Source organism: Conger conger, chromosome 3, assembly GCF_963514075.1.
Source record: "Conger conger chromosome 3, fConCon1.1, whole genome shotgun sequence".
NCBI lineage: Eukaryota > Metazoa > Chordata > Actinopteri > Anguilliformes > Congridae > Conger > Conger conger.
In genome coordinates this window covers 76,757,286-76,780,429 of record NC_083762.1, presented here as the reverse complement: position 1 = coordinate 76,780,429, position 23,144 = coordinate 76,757,286, and the positions used below count along the sequence as shown (strand labels likewise).

Sequence of the window (23,144 nt, the reverse complement as noted above, 5' to 3'; positions counted from 1 at the left end):
CCTTTATTTCTGAGAGTGTACTATGGTCCAGACCTGGGGCAAATACTTCAAGGCAAGATCAATCGAGCACAGAAATGTAATTAAACCCAAAACAATTACAAAATCGACCCAGGTCTGCTATGGTCCTTATTGGACTGATATGCGCTCTTTAGTTGGACTGATACATGCTCTTTGCATTAACGCCAGACATTTTACCACTTTACTGAGAACAATCCAGGAAGAAAGGGTTTCAGAAGGCTCCCCTGTGTCTCCACAGACGTGCCCTGTCTTGTGAAAGCGTTCGTCTTTGGACAAAAGGGTGCAATCTGGGAGATTTCACACTGTTCACACTGTTCACACCTACCACGGAGGAGAATCCGAAAGGAGCTGAAAAGAGTGCCCCTGTGGAGACAGGCTGAATACCTCTTTGTCCGAGAGCGTACAGCAAGAACAAGGTGTCATTTTAGTTGCAGTCACCTGTGATGGGAGAACAGAAAAAGGGTACAGGGTAATTAGACTGCGTGTGATTGTTGCAACAACCGCCTGAAAAGCGTGCGACAGTATGCGATCCACATCGCCCAGTATGGAGGGCAACGGAGATCATGGAAGATGCAGTTCCTGAGCAGTGCAGTGCTTAAAGATGGGAGGGAACTGGCCCATCATTTGGAATGGGAGCATACGGCTAGTTATGGGCCCCTGGTGCCCTATATTTGTCACCTGGAAATGAAAACCTCATATTGAAACCACTACGCCCTGATAGACTGTCCAGCCCCACCACAGACACCCCCCCCACCCCCCCCCCCCCCCACCCCACGCTGGAGGAGATCTGTACTGCCCTGGGGGTCAGGTTGAGGGGGTGCGTTGTGCATTGGAGTGCAGAGAGGTTCCTCTTCCAGGCGGTGCCAGGTACCTGTCCCAATTCCACGGGAGGGCGGGATTTACAGCACGGAGCTCGTTCTGTCGCCCCCCTCCGTATGCGGCCCTGTAAATCTGCCCTGTTCCCGCAGTAAAACTCCGGTGGCAGGGCATTTACAGTACGAGCGTGACTTCACCTGTGATTCACTCCGCCCAGACCGGTCACAGTCCCCGATACCTACAGCTTCAGCACGCCGGGCACGTCGCAAAACTGCAGGAGACAAAGTGGAGTCTGCTACGGTTTCGCTTTCTGCCTGTCTGCCACCTGTTGGGTCAATTGCGACGCGCCTAGCTGGAGTTCGAACCTGGTCCATAGCACTGCATTACACCTGGAACAGCTATCCAAACCTGTGGAGTCAGAGTTAATGGTTCCAGTCGTAATGCAGTTCTGTGGTCTAGAGTGTTGGATCTGACCTCCAGCTAGTACACTGCAATTCCCCAATAAGCCTAAATTGTAATTTATGTTTTTTTATGAGCACATGAAAATGGCCTTGTGATAAAATGCTACTTTTGCTGTGTTTGTTTGTGTGTGTGCGTGTGTGTGTGTGTGTGTGTGTGTTAATGTATGTGTCTGTGCATGCATGCATGCTCGTACAAATGCAGTATACCTAATTCGACCGTAACCGTAAGCCTTAAACTCTAACCACAGGCTCAGGCCCTATGGCTCTGTGGCGCAATGGATAGCGCATTGGACTTCTAGCCAAGCACTGGAGTAGTGATTCAAAGGTTGTGGGTTCGAGTCCCTCCAGAGTCGCTATTTAGGCTGACATTTTTTATTTATTTAAACGTTTAAAAAAATCCAGTCAATTTAATCGTTTGGGAATGAAACCCTCCGAACTGCGGAAAATGTGAATAACCTAGCCTATTCAGAACCACAAACACCTTATTATGATTTATGCCTCTTTATTGGCATATGAAAATGTAATCCCTAACCGCCGGGACAAACCATATGGCTCTGTGGCGCAATGGATAGCACGTTGGACTTCGAGTTAAGCACCGGAGAGGTGATTCAAAGGTTGTGGGTTCAAGTCCCACCAGAGTCGTCATTTAGGCTTCACAGAAGGGCAATACTGAGGTGGAAACATCAAAGAAAAGCCACCTTGCCAATTACCCAATTGAGCATCCAACCAATGATGAGAATTTGTTGCAGATGTGGCTTTGTCCACATGTGCTAACAGGCCATATAGCTAACCAATAGCATCTACACAGCAGTGGCGTCATGGAAAGTACTTAACCACTTATTTTGTGACTCCATTGTGTTTCCTGAGAAACAAGAGAGGGAGAACCGCAAAATGTTCCATGCTATAAAGTCCCTTTTTTTCTTATTAACTGTGTTTTAAACATTTATTCTGTGGGAGCTCTTTAGAAATCCCCATACGCTTACATTTTACGTTTACGTTAATAGCATTTGGCAGATGCTCTTATCCAGAGCGATGATTAGACAAAGCAGGAGACAATCCTCATCTGGAGCAACGCAGGGTTAAGGGCCTCGCTCTACAGCCCAATGGCTGTGCGGATCTTATTGTGGCTACACCGGGGATCAAACCACCGACCGGGGATCAAACCGTGTACCTTACCCACGGCACTACAGGCCGCCCCACTTAAAGATGCGGAGCGTCACGGTGACAGACGGCAATGTGCAGGCGGTGTAAGTCACTGATGACGTACAGCCTGCCGTCTGTAGGGCCAGGAAACAACGGGGACCTGACGGCCAGCACAGATCACACCGCAGGCACACCTGAGACGGGGCCACCATGCACTGCTCTCATTCCGCTGGACACATTACATCGCAGTTATTCATAAACATCAATAAAAGTGATCACAGCCATTTAGCTAATGGGCCTTGCTGTTCGAAAGCCTCGCCCAAGGGCCCAACAGCGACGCTGATCCTATTGTGACATCACTGGGGCTTGAATGTCCCAGCCAATCACCATAGCCACTGAGCTATAGGCTATGGGCACAGGGCAAGGCACCAGGGTTTTTTTTTTTTTCTTTTTTTTTTTTTAAAGTTAATGTTATTTTCATGGCAAGTCATATTTTTATGGAATATGATAAAAGACGCTGTCGCAGCACGCTGTGTTGGGAGTGATTTACCTGGGTAAACATTTCCTGCAGGTGCTCGTAATGAGATGTTCTAAAATGGAGGTGGTGATTAGTCATCATGAGTGTTCACTGTAATCTTGTAAAATGCCCGCTCCATTAAAGCACCTGCAAAACAGGTGAGACGTTTTTATTACACTAATGGCATTATTCAAATATATTATAATTCTGCTCTTAATATTAAAAGTCATGCTGGATGGGAAAGAAGTGGAACCCTATTCCGCACCAAGACTGGGACACGGTAATTATTTATGGAATCTATTTCAGAGACTGATGAGAAAAAAACCCCACAGGCAATGTCATTCTAAAAACCTCCAAAAAAAATGCCTTTGAAAATTGACACATCAATTTAAGTCGTCAGCGGATACATTTAAACGGTCATGATTATGTGACATTAAAAACAATTATAAAACATAAATATTTCAATAATGTGTAAGGAAACAGATATTTTGAAATGGCAGTTAACCACTTATAATAATTATTATAGTTATTATAAATGATAATTATCTTATTTCTGAATGTAGGATTATTTTCTTTTTTTTTCTTATGCAGGGGAGACTTGTGACTCTCAAATACTATATCGAATTGACAGACAGTAAAAGCAGTATCATCAAAAAAGAAAATGTAATTTCTCCGAGCATATTTCTGCCAAGTACCTTCTATAGTATTATAAAACAATGGCATGTCCTCTTTACATGGCTGTATGATGTGGTTAATCCATACAACCTATTCCTCATTTAGAAAAATACTACATAAAATACTACTCCAGGCTGGGTGTACATACACTCACTGAGCACTTCATTAAGTACACCTACACACCAGCTTGTTAATGCTAATATTTAATCAGCCAATCATGTGGCAGCAACTAAAGGCATAAAAGCATACAGACATGGTCAAGAGGTTCGGCTGTTTTTCAGACCAAATTAATGGGAAGAAATGTTATCCAAGTGACTTTGACTGTGGAATTATTGTTGGTGCCAGACAGCGTGGTTTGAGTATCTCAGAACTGCCGATCTCCTGGGATTTTTACGCACAACAGTCTCTCGAGTTTGCAGAAAATGGTGCGAGAAACGAAAAAACATCCAGTGAGCAGCAGTTCTGCAGACAGAAATGCGTTGTTAATGAGAGACATCAGAGAAGGGTCAGACTGGTCAAAGCTGACAGGAAGGTGACAGTAACGTAAATAACCACGCATTACAACAGTGGTATGCAGAAGAGCGCTGCTGAACACACAACACATCAAACCTAGATAGGCGACAGCAGCAGAAGACAAATAAGCGAAAAAAGAAGTCTAATAAATAAATACCTAATAAAGTGTGTATATTAATCAGGCCAGGTGCAGGTCAGGTCAGGTATAGTATGTGATGTTCATATGTAGCCGGGAAGCTACACTTTGGGAGAGGACCTGAAGGTGGGAAAATGGTGAAAGTAATTCCCCTTTTAAAAGTCCAGAAAAGTGTTCAGAACTGGGTCAGTCATTTTGGGGGAATGAGTGGCTTTTGAATGGAATAACATCCATTAATGTAATTGCATTTCGCCCTGGCATTCTGAACAATTCAAACAGTCGCTCAGTGACAACGAGCCGCTGAAAGTTAATCGCTCAGGGCTCACTTACTTAAGTGATGGGTAGTCATGTGATCAGTGTGGGAATCACGCATTATCTTGGTCACACGTTACATTAATTGGCATTAAATAATGTAGCCGTTTAAATGAATTGATGCACAAATACATGAAGCATGAAACTAACTTTTCATTAGTTCATGTATTTGTTAACTACTAACTAATGCATTAGTTACAGTAATATTTGTGCATTAGCAAACCCTAGGGTAAATTAATTAAGCATTAACAAATACCTTAACTGTTTCGTTCCGTTCTTTTTTCATTCCAAGATGAATTGTCAATAAATTATATCAGAAATTATGATTGATTTAACCAATGTATTTAAAATCATTTCACCCAGTCTCGTGATGGAGCGGCGGACGTTAAGATGCACTGCCCGTGAATCAGAGCCTCTGGTGAATAGGCCCACCCAGCTGGGCCTGCGCACATAAACCCCCTCCCGAAGGCTGAACGTTTCGGGGGGATCCGTCGGCTGTGATTCTGGCAGGGAGCCGGGCGCCAGCAGCGGCCCCGGTGGATTTTCCAGGACGCGCCCGGGCGACTGTGGCGGGGTCTAGGCGCTTCATTCCGCTCCGCTGAACGCGCGACCGGACCTGTGCGCCAATAACCGTCGAGCTCAGCCGGCTATACGTTACCCAAAGCGTCCGATTCCCGAAACCGTCCGGTTACCGGCGGCACGCCTCAGCCGGATGCCACGGTGGCACCAGTGCGTTCGCATTCCCCAGCAGGGACGACTCACAGGCACTGCAGATATTGACTTGAATCGCCAGAGCAAAGAGGTTCCACAAAGCAGGGTTTCTGAGTTAGCTGGATTAACTGGGCCCTGTTTCACAAAGCAGGATCACTGAGTTAGCTGGATAACTGCATCAGCCCATGCTCCATGGGGGGAGGGTCCAGGTTTTACTCCAATTATCCGGAAAACTCGGTAATCCTGCTTTGTGGAACAGGCCCCTGGTTCATTTTGATGCTTGCATAGTACAGATGCTCAGTGATGGATAGGGATATTGAGGTATATTAAATCCATTTCATAAACCCTATAAATCTGACAGTATCGGCCCGATGAAAAAAAACATATCTTTAAATGATTACTTTCCTCAGGAGCCTCAGTGGTATCTGACTTACCTGCGTGAAGTTGAGGCTGTACTCTACGGGGAAAAGCGCTTTAGCTTGAGTGCATAATTAATAGTCATTATCTGAATGAAGGAGATAACCGTGCCACAGTAACTGATCTCCCCTGGGTGCCCCACTGTGGTGCTTGCTGCTGTTCCCAGGGCCCGGGCCTGATCAGACTTCATTACAAGGACAACACGCTTAAAGACGCCACTCGGCTCCGGTATCGCACAGGAGCACACACTGCAGGAATCATTCGAGAAGCCTGATCAGACTTCATTACTCGGACAACGTACTTAAAGGCGGCGCACGGCACAGGAGCACTCTCCAGGAATCATTCACGCTTCCCAGCCACAGTCAGCCTCTGTGCTCAGCGGCGGAAGACAAACCGGTGTGACATCACAAATGTGCGATTAGAGTGTTCCGAACGGAATGTTCTGATGTTGATGTCACAATCACCGTGCCGGGAATTGAAAAGCAGTGGAGTTCTAGAACACCCAAGCTCTAGAATTCTGAGATTAAAAGACGAGTTAAATAAAGGGTCAAATAAAGCAAATGATCGGTTGAACTGAGCGTAAGCACTAGCCCCTCCAACCAGGTCAACATCACTCAAATCTATAGGTGTTTAGATCCAGTGTCATCCATGGGTGAACCATATCCCTTTCATTCAGCCATGAAAGCGGCGATTAAAATATTCATTCCCTCTTCCATGAAGTCATTCCCTCGCCTGTTCAATAATGCACTACGTTGTGAGGCTGTGCTAAACGCCAGGGCATTGTGTGGTGATGGTGACATCATCACACGCCAGCTACGCCCCATCCATTGTCCCGCAGGCCGCAGGCACCGAAACGCATGAAATGAAAAACGATGATTCAATTATTTCATTAAATTATTAATTGAATTGGGGCATTAACTCCGGGACACCATACAGGAAGGCATTTCTGCCAGAGGACCCAATTTCGCCGGGAGCACCAACGAGGCAAACCGTAATCACAAACCCATGAAACAAGCCAGAAAAACAGCTGCTTTTGACTCACCATTCACGGCTGTTTATATTTCTCTCAGCTGTAACGAAGCTGTGTGACATTCTAGCACACCCCCCGGGGACACATACGAAACGAAAATGAGAAAACAGGCTGGAGCCGGTTTAGTGTGGTCACTTCCCCAGTTGTGGTCTCGCAGCCAGGCCAACAGCAAGCACACTACCAGCCAAGCCAAGCCTATGGAATATGATCGCAAAAGAGCCAATGAAAAGGCTTGATTACAGTGTCACTCTTTCCTTTGTTTAAGTCGTATCACTTGGTTACCAGAGTGTCAAAAGGGTCTTTCTGGGGTTCATTAGTTGGACATCCATCCATCCATCCATCCATCAATTGTCAGATGTTATTTGAATTACATAATGGTTGTTTATGATTGGGCTAGAAGGTTGAACACATTAGGCACAAACAGTTGCGATAGGTTTTAGACATTTTCACCAACGTTCTGTTACCGTAATACCTGACTTAGACGTTCTTGCCAAAAAACATTTTCCATAATACCTGAAAGTGGGGGGACAGAAAATCCAGGTGTCCCCCCTATTCTGGCACCCATGCATTTTAATTGCTATCATGGTCTTCTTATCATATTTCTGTTATATCTGTTTACCATTACACTTTGCCAGCCCAGCAGAGGTTAGGCTCTCTAGGTTCAGGCCTGGTGTTTGCCTTTGCTACTCTGCAAAACATCTTTGGGACAGTATTCTGTAAAAAGCGCTATATAAATAAACTGAATTGAATTGAACCCGGTGGGATGATCACAAATAAACTGAATTGAACTGAACCCGGTGGGATGATCACAAATGAACTGAATTGAACTGAACCCGGTGGGATGATCACGAATGAACTGAATTGAACTGAACCCGGTGGGATGATCACAAATGAACTGAATTGAACTGAACCTGGTGGGATGATCACGGATGAACTGAATTGAACAGAACCCGGTGGGATGATCACAAATGAACTGAATTGAACTGAACCCGGTGGGATGATCATCTCCCCAGCTGGTCAAAAGTGGCGGCAGCTGGTGTCGGCCACAACTTGTCAAAACAAACCGATTTGGTCTCTGAGATTCAGGCCAGATCTTCTCTTGTATTGGGAGTAAATAGGTGCCAGAATACTTGTATACTTTCCGCATAGCTGAGGTATCTCAGCGAGGCCATTGCGCTGTATTGAGGCTGAGCATTAATGTGAGAAAAAGCACTCAGAGAAAGTTCAGTGGGGTTCGGCTGTGTTTTTATTATCATTATACAGCTTATTATTATTATTAAAAAGGACTACTTTCAAGATTCAGTCAGATGCTAAAATTCAAAAACCCGAGAGAGCGAGAGAGAGAGAGGGATTGTGTGTGTGGGAGAGAGAGAGAGAGAGAGAGAGAGATAAGGGCACAAGGGAAATAAGAAAAGACAAAATAAGGACAGAGTGATAGAGGCATATTTTCCTAAATTAAGTACTGTATATCCTTATATGCACTTTGCAGTCTGCATGTTGAAATATATTTAGGCATAGCTCTGGGATTTAGATAATATGATGGTCATTTTTTTTTTTTGTTAAATCTTGTATTATATCGTTTGTATTTGTCAGTGGTAATAGATAGTAAATACAGCAGTAAAAATAAAAAAATTAAAATGAAGTAGTAAATACAGTAGTTCCAGTTGAAATCCCAGGAACATCAACACAGATGTGACTGTGGAATAGGACAGTTCTCTTTCTCTCTCCACCAGGGGAAATGCTAGTATTTGAAGACAACCTCCTCCAAAAAAAACCTTTTGGACACATTATGTGGAGCCATTTAGATATTGAGAAAGGAAGATAACTGAGGAGCTGTGTTGAATGCTATGCTCAGTGAATGAGCGATAAGAACATGATAGCACACTTTTTGTGCACGCATACTCTCGATGCAGTGGTACCTCTTTTCCAGGCAATACTATCTTTATTCATGATGTGTTCATTAATTGTGTTGATAACGTGCAGTAGCCTGATACCCAGAATATTTTAATTATCTGGCCAAATCCCCAGTGGATGCTGGGTAGGAGCAGATCCCAGATCCCCTGTTCTGCTGTCAGAGGGTCACCTGTTTTAGTTTAACATTTGGACTTTTTGAATTTTTTAAAAAGCCTTCATTTTACATCAACACAATCATTGTCTGCTTTGAGCAAAGTGCCAAAGAAAACAAACACAAAGAGAAAATGTTTAATTAATTCCAGGCAGTTGCTGTGTAGGAGAATCAAGGGGGCTGGGTTTTGTGGTGGAGAGCCAATAAGTGCTGCTCTCTTCCATGTGGAGATTCCAGGTCCAAGGGAAGTAGGGGGTGATTATTGCTGCTCTCTGCAGTCCAGAGACACTGGCTGGGATTCGGCTGAGTTATTGTATATCCTCAAAATCTGGCTCGTCAATAAATTTGGCCTCGTTATTCTTCCTAACCAGTTCAGCAAATTCATTTTTTAGTAATCGCCAAAGTAACCAAACTGAGTTTTGTGATCATGGAATTCTAAGGTTCCATCTGTGTGATTCTGAGTGGTTTTGAGATATTGCGCTGCAAAGACTCCAAAGGGAACAGGCGCCAAGCAGATACAACATATTAAAATGCATTTTTTCATACTTTTAAACGGTATTCAGGCAGGCAGGTCCCTCAGAACCAATCTGTCTAGTTCAGTTCAGAGACACAGAAAACCCTTTGGTACAGGTGGTGTCCTGTGACATCAATGACCTCCAGCTACAGACAGATACAGACAGGGTTCTACGATGACACGTCTTAATTACCAGACATTTGGTGGCTTTTTACAGGCCAAAATTGACTGCTCATAAGTGAACAAATAAACACATCCCCCCCTCTTTTAATTTTTTGAATAAAGTAATTTGTGCAAAATCGTCCTGTTCTCATGCCCGTGTAGAACATTCACAGAGTATTGTTCTACCTGCATAGATGCCAAAGGACATGAACACAAAAATACTTTTTTAAAAACATAATTTTTAAAAAACTTTTTATATTAGTATCACAGTGAAACAATAAGTGAATTCAAAACATTGGTGCTAGCCTTCCAAGCAGTTAAGGGGTCTTCCCCAGCTTATCTACAAAAAATCATCAGACCCTACACCCCTGCCAGACCTCTTCGTTCAGCCTCCACAGGCCGCTCGGCACCTCCCCCTCTCCGAACCTCCACCTCACGCTCACGACTGCTGTCTGTTCTGGCTCCACGGTGGTGGACGAACTCCCCGTTGAGGTCAGAACTGTAGAATCTCTCCCCACCTTCAAACGCAAGCTGAAGACACACCTCTTCAAGCAGCACCTCTCCCCATCCCTCCCTACCTCCCTGTGAACCTTAATTGTTGTCTCTGTGACTTGCTTTGTGTATCGGTATTTTTAGTTGGCTAGGTAAGCAGTGTTTTGATAGTTAACTTTGGTCACTTTTGCTCTGTTTGTTTGTTTCTTGTTAAAAAAAAAAAAAAAAAAAAAAAAAAATTGGCCCTCGTCCTTATCTTTGTTGTACAGGTAGCAGTTGAAATTGTACTTCCCTCTAGGGAACTTATCCCTGGTTATGGATATGCACTTTGTTGTACGTCGCTCTGGATAAGAGCGTCTGCCAAGTGCCAATAATGTAATGTAATGTAATGTAATGTAATGAAGATTGGACTGGTGGAAATACAATATGTTTAAAGAGCTTGCATTATAAGTTTGGTGGACAAAGCAGTTTCACGGCAGAGCTCTGTCCTTCACTGGAGGTTAATACAGCAGTCATAAAATATTATCTCCCTTGAAGGAACTGAGATGCCCTCAACACCTCATTCATATTGTTTTTCAAACTTGAATGATATTCAAGTCTGTTATGAAAGTCAGGAGCAGAATAACTTTTTTTCTCATGAATCATCGCCACGTTGGACCCGTTGTTGGTAACTTCAGCTGACCTTGCCTACAACTCATAATACGATGATTGGGGCGTTGATCTTTTTAATAACACTGTCAGTATTATTCTTGAATGGTGGCACAACCTGTTGTATTTTTGTTTTGGCAGTGTGGTGTGAGTTTAAGACAAGGTCCTGTAGGTTCAATTCCATAATAGAGGTAAGTGCAGAGCCAAAGTTTTTAGCACATGAACTAGGTAACAACGCAAAGTTTAGACAGCAATACCCACACACAGCTGTTAATGGTCCCTGCCCTGTATTTACTTACAGTGAGCAACGCAGCATTTTGGCCAGAAAAATCCCTGAATACTTCCTGTGTTTTTCTTTTCAAAACACAGTTGGAATTAAAGAGCAGTCAAAGGCCATGTTTCCTCTCTTACACTTGTCCCTGCGGAAGTGGGTTTTTGAACAGCAGACCTGGGTCAAATACGTAATTGTTTTGGATTCAAATACTTTTCTGTGCTCGATTGATTTGCCTGGTGCATCTGAGCCAACCAAGAGGACCAGAATATGCCTCTTTTTTTTTTTTTTTGGTTTTAAGTTCTAATACACCAGCTCAGTAAGTAGAATAGTATTTGAATCCAAAACATTAAGCTCCCAAAACATGGGATTAAAAAGAGTTTAGGCAAAATACGAGGCAAAAATAAATCACCTTCACTGCCCTGCTTATTTTCTGTAAGGGTTACATAAAATCCTGCCGATTCTGCATTACAGATTAGTCATTATTCTGCATAAATAGAGACGTGGAAAAGCTTGCGCGCAGCACTTCTGCCGTTCAAAATTCCGACTTCAGTTTCAACAAAGAACCGGCAGTGACCAGCCCACTGTCTGACCTCAGGTGCACCTGAGGACGACAGCCAACCTCCAGGTGTGGCCAAGCACGGCTAGCGTAAACACTCGACAGGTTTCGCTGATAACTGCCATGGCAAATTAAAGCTAGAACACACACGCAGGGTAATGAACTCGCCAAGGAGTCTGCGATGTGTCAATACGCTTTAACGGATAACATCTGGAAGTGACAACTGAACAAACACAACACGGCAGGAGAAATGTGGCGCTCAGAACAACCGGGGCTGGTCTTCCACTGATGTCTCAAACTGTCCTTGGCCAGCGACCCGCCCGGTTATATTTAGAAGTGCTAAGCCTGCTGGTAATTCAATCCAGTGTCTTCTGGTGGCCAAATATATTGAAGAATTTTTCCAACGCATTAATATCAGAAAAGCAATGTGTATATGTGCTATTGAGATCAACAGAGAATAGATGTGTCGATTGACTTCATCTGAATTACAAAGCATTGCCCCTTCTTTATAAGGGAGTTGTCGATATGGACATAAAACCTAAAATATGACTGGAAATAAATATTTTACATTGCATGGGCTGAGATTTTCAAGATTCTTGTAAAGTAATGAATAAATCCCTCTCAACTGAGGAGGTTATTGTGTGAAGACAAGTGTCTGAAACTTCACCTTAATGTTCTAATCTAATGTTCCAATTCAGTCTTCTAGAACCCCACTGCTTTCAGTCACCAGTAGGGATTGTTACATCAGCATTAGAATGTTCTGTTAAGTTCTGTTAAGAACATTCTAATCACATATTTGTGATTTCACAATAAAGGGTTAACAGACCCAGTTCAGTGATTTTGTTTTTGTTCAGTATTCTTGTTAATTACTAAATTACATTTATGTATTCAGTGACTTTAAAAAAACTATTCAAAAACAATCATTTTTGATTGTGCTTTCATGTCATCTGTATGTGACTGACTGAAGTATACGTTGTGTCTCTTTTCCTGGTTGTTTTACAATAACTGTCCATTACAGTGGGACAGGTTTGTGTCAAGATGTGTGTAAACCAAATGAAATCGATCGATTGTTAGAGACTCACGACCTCTGAGAGTTATGTCCCATAGGGGTCATATATCCTCATAACTGGGTCTTGCGCCTGAAAAGGCTCTTGCTCAAGTGTTATTCAGAGTGCTGCCGACTCATTAATCGCAGCTGCAGTGATCAGAGAGATCAAAGAGAGCTACGTGTGCATTGATAATTCCTTTTCTTCTTCTGTGGAAGAAGCGCCAATGTTCTGGCCAGCCTGGCAGCAGGGCAGCAAGGCCACTCATATTAAAATAGTTAATTTCATGCTGTCATAGAAATGAGAGCAGAACACTGCAATAGCTTCCCCAGTTTGAACTTTTTTTGAATACAAGTCTTGTATGGCAGTCGGAATTGAAAAAAGAAAAGAAAAACGAAACGGTGTGAAAAGTTGTTTCAAGCAGTAACACTAGAAGACTAGATTCTTTTGGTTTAATTTTTATTCCTGTGGCATGTTACCTCATATTCAATTATTTTAATATTCATAGAATTCCTAAACCCCATGCAGTTACATAGCCTTGTCCCTTCAGAACTACCACGTTCCATTTTCCTTTCTGTGGCTTATTAAACTTATTAAAATCTTAAAACAAATCTGGGATAATAACTCCATTATATTATATTTCCAAGATGGTAATTCATTGGAATAATTGTTGGTTTAGAACCAGTACAAAGACATTCTGGTTAGGCTACTTGGGGGGAGGGGGGTGGGGGTATGTTGCTGCAAAAGCGCATGCATGCGCAGTCAACTGACCCTGTATAAATAAAAGTTAATAAATAAATAGACTGATACATTAGATACCATTAATGAAAGCAATATTTTTCTGGGGGGAATTTTGTTTTCACCAAACTTTTCCCCAAAAGTGAACGCCATACCAGGAAAAACATAATATAATGTGTTGTGTGTGTTTCATATTTTTGTTAATGCTGTTATATTATGTTATACCACGTTACGTAATGTTATGTTACAAAAATATTTGGGCTTTTTTACCCACCAACTTTATCCCAGATGTTATCACAGAAAGACAGACATTAGTGACCAAATAGGGACAGGAAATAAATGAAGGGGTCTTCCTTTATAAGCGCAAAATGACAAACTGTGGCAATTGCAGGTAAAATTTCTTACATGTCTTTTGTGAATGGCACTTCACTTAAATGCTATTCATCTCTTATTATCCACATGACATCAGCATCTTGTGGCCTTTAGCTGTGGACCTGGGTAATTACTGTGCATTTCCAGCACCTGACCTCTCCTGCTGTGTCACGTACAGAGGTCACCGTGGGGTCATACGGGACAGTACAACCTGGCCACTCTCCTGTCTCTGTCTCCATCCAGTATGATGTTACCAGAACTGTAAGGGCACGGTTATTCGTACCACTGAATGACATAATATTCTGGAATCTGGCTAGTGGATCTCTTCATAACATTAAGTCAGTTTAATTTATAGTAATCTAGGGTTCAGACCTCACCCACCATCTAAGTAACTTCCTGATCTGTGCTAGAATTGGTTTCAGATCTCCAGACAAAATATAATATTAGACAAAGGGCACCTGAGTAAACACAAAACACAATTTTAAAATGACAATTTTATTTATTTGATGAAATTAAATAGATTTATTTCTGGGGGGGGGGGTTTCACGCCACTGTATTTTGTGTCTATTTTGTCTATTTAGAAAGGCAGAAAGTGAATGGAGGGACGAATCAGAAGTCATTACTGGAATTAGTGGTGCAGATGATTTGACAAAACAGCAGAGATGATTGAGAACTGATTAGCGATGATTGAGTTTCTGCTCGAGAACACAGACTGTGGAGAGGAGTGAATCCCAGTGCTCGTGAGAGAGAGAGAGAGAGAGGGATAGAGAAGATAGAGAGAGAGAGAGATAGATAGAGAGAGGGAGGGATAAAGAGAGATAAACATAGAAAGAGAGATAGAGATGGAGAGCGAGAGATGAGAGAGAGATTGAGATATATAGAGAGTGAGAGAAAGGGATAGAGAGAGATAGAGATAGAGAGAGAGATTGAGATATATATAGAGAGAGAGAGCGAGAGAGAGATAGCTGTCACATCCGCAAACAGTATTTCCAGGCATTGTGGTACGAAGCGGCAGATTTGTTGGGGCGTCATATCCACGCTGTGATATTTAACCCGCTGGCACCGCCCCTCAGGAGCCGGTGTATTTAAGCTCTGTTTGATCCCAGCGTGGACGCGCTGGTGAAGGATTGTGGGAGACACCCGAGAGGAGGCGGCGGCCGCCCAGCGTATATTCCTCCGGGGGCGGTTCCTGGAAGTGGGGACGGAAAGGAAAACGGGAAGTGGGACATCTGCGTCGGACGTGCCGATGACGGCGTGGAGCGTTCACCCCAGATCCCGTTACCCCACTCCACATTTCCAGCATTTATACACCGGAATAAGACTACAAAAAAACTATGCGAGCACCGTTTCGCGATTTCATGCGTACGGTTCCGTCTAACCTCTACGTAAAGGCCGTCTAAGTTCGAAACTACTGTGCGGTCACGATAGATGCTGAGCCAAGGGTCCCCAACGGACCGTGGGGGTAACAAGGCACTTGTTTAAAAAAATAAAATAAAATAAAATAAAATAAAAAAATTATGTTCCCGCAACATCTTCTGCTGGCTAGCGTGCATGCAGTTATTTTAATCCCTATTAAAAATAATTGCAGCCCTGCATTGGAAAAAAGTCTGCATTAGTTTACAGAAAATATATTCGGCCATTAAGAGATCTGAAAGTTTGTGAAGTTTGGTGTGCTTAATTAAAAACTTCAGTTTTCTGCTCTTCTAATGGTCTAAAAAAAAGTCTAACTCTAATAGTCCAATAGTCTGAAAATCCCCGGGTCATGGATTTATATCCAGTCATCGGCAAAGGTTCTGTACCTGGTTGTTAAAATCTTATCAGGAGCTCCCCAAGGACCAGAGCTTATACTACAGTATGCTTTATATCACATAGGGGGGCCATAATTGCCCATAGAATCTCCTGGAAAGGGACAGTGTCAGTTTGCTGAATACCCCCTGCCTCACTGTGCAAGATAAATGGCTCCCCGCTCACACAGGTATTTTCAGCTGCTTTTTCAGCTTTGCTCGTCATGCAGACCGGGGATACTCAAATTGGGCCCTGAAGGACAGTGGAACTGCCGGTTTTCTTTTCTGTCTGACGGTTCAATTCATCAATGAACGCCACTGATTGCGATTTAACATACCAGGGACCTGTTTCAGGAAGCAGGATCACTGAGTTAGGCGGATAACTGCATTGAGTAAAACCCGGAGCCCTCCCAAATCTGGAACATGGACTGAAGTAAGAAGAGATGTCCTGGGTTTTACTAATCCAGCTAATTGAGTAATTCTGTGAAAAGACCTCCTTGGTGCGGCAGGATTAACTTAGTCCTGATTAGGGGGGAAGAATGAAAACCAGCAATACCAAGGGCCTCGGGGGTCAGATTTCAATAACGCTGGTCTAGACCAGGGACCCCCAAATCAATCAAAAACTGCTGCTTTTCCACCCTCCCTTTACCTGGGACTCAGGTGTGATGACAGTCTGGCCAATCAGTAGCACTAAATACCCAGGAGAAAAGAAAGCCAGGGCTGGATTTGGATTCGGGGGCCAGAGTTGAATATCCCTACTCTAGACCAATGGCTGCACAGTAAAATAAGTAGCTAGCAGCTGGCTGCCCACCCATTGGAGGATATGCACTGCTCTGCACTATAGAACATGGCAGTGGGACAAGCCTACAGTTATTTTTAGGCATCCAAATGAAGGACAACAGATAAAAATGGTATAAAACGCCCAAGGGCAGTCTTAATGGCATGTTCCTTTCCATTATCAGACCTCACATCCCGCCATTAGCTCTCTACGTAGCATCCTTGAGTCATCTGAGAATGGCTCATCTTGACCTTGACATGACCTTGCTCCCTTTGCCAGTGCCCTATGTTTAGCGCCCAGTCTCTGATCACTCCAAACAGAGTGAGATCTTACACAACATACACAACTCCCAGACAACAGGTATGATCGTACTTGCTACTGTAACACTAGATCCCTATGAATACTGTCAGTATACTGGCAGTGATCTTCATTCTTGGTCTCGCAGAGCCGCAGGTTGCGCTAGTTTTTTTTTTTTTTTGCATAAATATATATATATATAATATGTAAGCCTTCCTTTGGTTCTATGACAGGCATCAGTAACTCACGGTCCTCGAGGGCCGAGAACTGCTAGTTCTCCACCCTCTCTTTATACCTGGGAGTCAGGTGTGAAGACAAGTCTGGTCAATCAGTTGCACCAATTATCCGGGAGAAAAGAAAACCAGGGCTAGATTTAGATTGGAGGGCCAGAGCTGATGACCCCTGTTCTATGCACCCATGACAATGAGACAGCTCTTCTGAAGGCTCCTAGCTAAGCACTGTGTATGTAGAAATATAACTACTGTTGTCTGTATGGTTGCTATATATTCAATGCTCCAGTACATTGCCCCTGGCAGTCCTTTGCCTGTGTCCAGAGCAGTAAGACTGTCTGCGATAGGTCTTTAGCAGCAGTAAGACTGTCTGTGATAGGTCTTTAGCAGCAGTAAGACTGTCTGTGATAGGAGTTACTCTGGATGAAGAAGAGATTTCAGATTCCTGCACCTCAAAAAAAATTTACCGTGCAATTTTACCTAAAATTCCACCCTAAATTGATTCGGAAGAATATACGTACGTGTAGTTATTTCCCGTCGGAGGCACTGCGTAGGAAATGCCAGCCTTGAGTTACAGCAACCGCTCCAATCAGTGGCAACGCCGTGCTCTGTCTGCTGGAGTGCTTACACTCATAACACAGAGGCACAGAGATGTCAGAAAACAAATTAAAAAACAGAAGAATATAAAAAGAAGAAGAATATAAAAATGGAGCACAGTGTTTTCGCAAATAATTTTCCTCCCTTCAAATTAGCAAGTAGGTGCCCACACCAACCAGGTGGTGACAAGCAATTTCCCTCCAAACAAACATCACCTTAACAACTACCGGGGTAATCAGAGGTGCTGTATAACACTGCTTATAATGTTAGTGCAATGCATTTAGCAGGTGCTGTTACTCTGACGTGACAAGAATGGCTGCTTGAAGAATGGTGGCCTGTAGCGTAGTGGGTAAGGTAAATGACTGGGACTGGCAAGGTTGGTGGTTCGAATCCCAGTGTGGCCACAATAAGATCCGCACAGCCGTTGGGCCCTTGAGCAAGGCCCTTAACCCTGCATTGCTCCAGGGGAGGACTGTCTCCTGCTTAGTCTAATCAACTGTACGTCGCTCTGGATAAGAGCGGCTGCCAAATGTAACAAGAGGCCAAATATACAGGTTTATGGAAGGAACAAATCCCTCACCAAGCCTTCAGTGTATGAAGCCATACTAGTGTACAGTATGCATAAACCTGTGGAGACCCATAGTATTATAAGCCAGTGTACACCCCTAGTAGTATAAGAGTAGTATAGAATCTCCAGCAAATAAACAGTTGGATAAAAAAAACATTCACTATGTGGTTAACGTGCAGACTTTCAGCTTTAACCCAATATTCACATCCATATTGGGTGAACCATTTTGAAATTACAGCTGTTTTTATACATAGCCCCCCCCCCCAATTTTAAGGGACCAAATTATGTCAATGTACTGTATGTTAGTACAGAGTGAAAACAAAAACAATTTAACACTGTTCAAATACTTATTGACTGCACTGTAGTTATGCGCACACATAAAGTTAAGTATCATATTAGGTCCAAGAGGGGCTTTCCTTTTGTCTGTTATGAGAAGCAGTGGGCCAGTGGGCTCTTACTGCATTGGTTAAATCGTTTAATTAAGCGGACTCCCACTGCAATCGTTCCCTGTTCATAAAAATCCCACACACGCACGATTTGCTTGTGACTGCAGTCAGATAACACTCCCCGCTCTTCAGTTTGCTAGGTAGACAGTGGTTACTGGGGCTTGATGGCCTACCACACATTACATTACAATACATTGGCTGACGCTTTTATCCAAAGCGACTTACAGTTCATTAGACTAAGCAGGAGACAATCCTCCCCTGGAGCATTGCGGGGTTAAGGGCCTTGCTCAAGGGCTCAACGGCTGTGCGGATCTTATTGTGGCCACACCGGGATTAGAACCACCGACCTTGCGGGTCCCAGTGACAGGTGTGATAGGTCTTTAGCAGCAGTAAGACTGTCTGTGATAGGTCTCCAGCAGGAAGACTGTCTGTGATAGGTCTACAGCAGCAAGACTCTGTGATAGGTCTTTAGCAGCAGTAAGATTGCCTGTGATAGGTCTACAGCAGCATGACTGTCTGTGATAGGTCAACAGCAGTAAGAATGCCTGTGATAGGTCTTCAGCAGCAAGACTGTCTGTGATAGGTCTATAGCAGTGAGACTGTCTGTGATAGGTCTTCAGCAGCAAGACTGTCTGTGATAGGTCTACAGCAGTGAGACTGCCTGTGATAGGTCAACAGCAGTAAGACTGCCTGTGATAGGTCTGTCCCCTGTCCTTAGACAAGCTCATTTCTGTCAATCACAGCCTTGATGGCCGTGCCAATTTAGAAAGGTTATCTAGATTATCTGAGTGCGCTCAGAAGTTAATTACTTTCCATTATGCCATGGCTGCATTTGTTTGAGTGCGGGTGGGAGGAGGGTCTTTATACAGATGAAAAGCTTTTCTCTGTAACTTCACAGTAAATATATACAGAACACTGGTCAACCACCTACTAGCTGTTTTAAAACCTAGCTTGAGCTGTTTTTTTGTTTTTTTTTTAAAGCAGGGAGATACTGAACCAATGCAGGTTACATATCATGCTCAAAGGTACAACAGCAGGGTCCAAACCTGCAACCTCACAGGTTACAAGGCTGGCACCTTCACCATTACGGTGCACTGCCACCCCTCCTACATTAAGCACGTCTTGTCCACCTAATCACTGCGGCTGAAAACTACCGACTGGAAGCAGGCACAGTCCTCCAAAACGATTATGGAGCAGCAGGCAATCTGCTTATCAAGCCCCGAACCACAATCATACCCTGGTCCTCTGCAGATTTCCCCTTAATTAGGGGCCTTAATTAGGTCACTGGCTGCATTACACAGTCTGACATATGGTGCCAACCTGCAGCTTTTCAGACAATGCTTTTCACCTCTCCTTTAGCACGCCTGCTAATGCAAAAGGTTTCATTGGTTTATTTGAAGTTGGTTTATTTGAAGGCTCCTATTTTTCCCCGTAAGCACTAGATGGCACATTCATAAGCACTACATAAGTGTTCATAAGCCGTTATGTCAACAGCCGACGTAAGGATCTTGCGTCAGTTCACTTGGCATGTCATAATCATGTCACTTGCTGCATCAATGTTGACAAAACACACCGTTATGCCTATTTGTGGTTAATGACATGAGTACTTACGAATGCTCATGTAGTGCTTATGGATGTGCTATATAGTGCTTATGGATGTGCTATGTAGTGCTTATGGATGTGCTATGTAGTGCTTATGGAGGATTTACAGAGTAGCTCTTATGTGGGAGCCTTCAGAGTAAAGTGTTACCCATTTAGCTTTCCTTTGAGTGATAGACACGCAGAGGGTTTTGGTAGCCTGAAACAATAATGTTGTTGTGGCCCCAGAGTGGTATAAAATAAAACAGCAACAAAAGATGAAAGTTGAGCAGAGTGGCCCTAGGGTGCTTGTAGCCCTAAATGACTGCAGTGTGTTTATGCCCGAGGCCAGCGCTCATGTTCTGCTGTAATATAAGCATCCCCCGTTTCCAGGCTATACCTCGGCACACAGAATCCTATCCATTTTTACCATTCACTGTGAGGTATTTACTGACAATATGTACTACAGTACATGACACAACGATATGGGCATCCACAAAATAATAATGTGAGTCATTTTAATAATAGTCATTCGTTGTAGTTAGATGTAATGTAAATATATTTTCAAATATGACTTATATTTCAGATTTAGGTTTTCACATCAGGAAAGCACACCTGATTCTACTAATTACCTGTGCAACAAGATATCTAGCTGTTGAATTACGTCTGCTTTGTTTGGTTAGAGAGAAAACCTACAGGACGGTAGCGCTCCACTAACAGTGTTGCATAGCCCTGCTGTAGCTGTTAAATGAGATATGCTGTGTTAGGGTAAGAATGAAAACCTACAGGACGGTAGCTCTCCACTAATAGGGTTGCATAGCCCTGCTGTAGCTGTTAAATGAGATATGCTGTGTTAGGGTAAGAATTAAAACCTACAAGACGGTAGATGTACAGGAACAGGGTCAGGCAGGGTCGATCTGTGATTTAAAAAAAAAAGTCTCTGCTCTTAGCCGCCCTGTTTTGTCCCCGCCCCGCAGGACGTACGGGGAACTGACCAACTGCACCTTCCTGATCGCGCACAAGATGGGCTGCTTCTGGCCGAACCGGCTGGTGGACGAGTTCTTCATCCGCGTGCACCGCGCCTACTTCCCCGCCTGCGCCCCGTCGGGCCGTCAGCTGCGGGACCCGCCCAACCGCATCCTGGGGCCCTTCATCGTGGTGCCCGTCACGGTGACGCTGCTCATGACCGCCCTGGTGGTGTGGAGGAGCAAGCGCAGCGAGGGCATCGTGTAGCCAGGCTCCGACAGGGGGGGGCCGCGGGGTGGGGTGGGTGGGTGGGGTGGGGTGGGTTTTTGGGAGGCAGGACCTGGTTAGGGTGGGGCACCCTGCCGGTTTTTGACTTATGAGACAATGAGGGAGAAAACGCTACCCAAATGAAAGATCAGTGAGAGAGAGAGAGAGAGTGAGAGTGAGGGTGAGAGTGAGAGAGAGAAAGAGAGAGAGAGAGTGAGAGTGAGAGAGAGAAAGAGAGAGAGAGAGTGAGGGTGAGAGAGAGTGAGAGACTGAGTGAGAGAGTGAGAGTGAGAGAGAGTGAGGGAGAGAGTGAGAGTGAGAGAGAGTGAGGGAGAGAGTGAGAGAGCAAGAGTGAGAAAGTGAGAACGAGTGAAAGAGTCAGTGAGAGCGAGAGAGTAAGAGAGATTGTTAAAGATAAAAACTCTAACTCACGGCAGCGAACGCGCCGCTGGATTCTGTGAGCTGTGCGCGGGCCTCGACCCCGCGTCAGAGACAGCCGAGCGCAGAGACGCTCGACGCCCACGCTCTCCCGACGGCGCACGCGCCGCGCTTTCATTGGAGGACTCCCTGCTGCCGTGGCGACCGGCGTGACGAGAGACCGCGAGGCGGGTGAACTAGCGTGGCCAGCGCAACCCCTGGCGTTCTCCGGGAGAGGAAGGTCCCGTCGCCGTGCCCGGCCGCGCGCTCCGCCATGTCAACGGACGTCCGACTCGGCCTACTGTGTTCCTCCTTTCAAAACAAACAAACAAACAAACAAACAACACATTTCACACCTCACTATTGTTAAGTTCACTTTTCGGTGCATTGTGCCAAATACCACGGTGGTGACATGAATATCTATTTAAGCTACGAACCTCAGCCGTATTCACGACGATACCATACAAATAATAGCATTGAAACTTGTGTTGACGTCATACCAGGGATTTGATTAAAATGTATAGACATTGGGCTGTGGGTTCGTGCGAGTGATTTGTTATTGTGTGTGTGTGTGTGTGTGTGTGTGTGTGTGTATACTTCACAGTCACCTTCAGTCTCTTTCTACAATGTCACAAAAAAACACTTTCTTTTGTGTCCTCTTTCATCTGGCTAAGAGCATCTGCAAAATGAATGCAACATAATCACGGAAAAGAATATTTATTTATGTATTTACAGCAGCAATCACGCTTTGGTTGACAGCTGCCAAAAAAGCTGCTACAACTATGCAAACTCTAAACCCTCTAACTGTTTATATGAAAAAACAATGCACTTGCATGAACTCCCAAGTGAGTGGACAATGAGCAACATGTCCTACTGAAATGGAGTTTATGCAACAAATCATCAATGATTCCCATCTGTTGATTTCATTACTTTCAGGGGAGGGGAGATTATTTTCAAATACAGGCAAGCAACAAAAGTATTTTAACAGCGTGATGGATTTTCAAAGGAATTAACATTATTAGAATTGAAAGCTTGGTGCTTTGCCATCTTAATGCTTTTCAGTTAGGACCATTCCATAATGTTTTGGCAGGCTGTTTGTTCGGCCAAAATATGTTACTTGTGGTAAAATCCAGCTATGACCAGCTTGAAATGACCAGCTACCAGCTGTTTCAAAACCTAGCCTGAGCAGTTCAAACCATGTTGAGTATGCAGCTGGTCTGAGCCGGTTAACCAGCTACCAGCTGTTTCAAAACCTAGATTGAGCTGTTCTTTTCAGCAGGGTTCTGCATCTGGACATACGTATATGGGGCCATTTACAGAAGGCGTAAACCCGTTCAAACCCTTCCCCAGAAAGTCTTTCCTTCAGTAGAGTTTCTGTCAGGGACTGTCTGGGACACCGGGTACCCTGGGAAAAGGAAAGATCCGGAAAGGTATGTTCATGAGTCATCAGGTTGTCCTCCATCAAAGCTGATTTAAGTATTTCTCAATTTCCTTCTTTGTGGAACTGTCCTGGGCCAGATATTTTGTCAAATCAACCTCTGAAATCTCAGAGCACGGCTCTCTCAGAAAATTAGGGTGGAAAATTAAGGTGGAACACGAA

General features: G+C 44.0%; 1 protein-coding gene and 2 non-coding genes across 3 annotated transcripts in view; all 3 read left to right on the top strand.

Annotated features, from left to right (window-relative positions):
* The window catches only part of LOC133125084 (receptor activity-modifying protein 1-like), a 45,644-nt gene extending 24,517 nt beyond the window's left edge, over nt 1–21,127 (top strand). The window contains exon 3 of the mRNA XM_061236801.1: nt 20,872–21,127. Within this exon, the coding sequence (XP_061092785.1) occupies nt 20,872–21,127 (256 nt within the window). The remainder of the gene's footprint in view (nt 1–20,871) is intronic.
* trnar-ucu (transfer RNA arginine (anticodon UCU)) lies at nt 1,557–1,648 on the top strand. The gene is given in 2 exon segments: nt 1,557–1,593; nt 1,613–1,648. It is a non-coding gene; the product is annotated as a tRNA-Arg (tRNA).
* On the top strand, nt 1,846–1,937 carry trnar-ucg (transfer RNA arginine (anticodon UCG)). Its single transcript is given in 2 exon segments — nt 1,846–1,882; nt 1,902–1,937. It is a non-coding gene; the product is annotated as a tRNA-Arg (tRNA).
* Nucleotides 21,128–23,144: the final 2,017 nt, after the last annotated feature.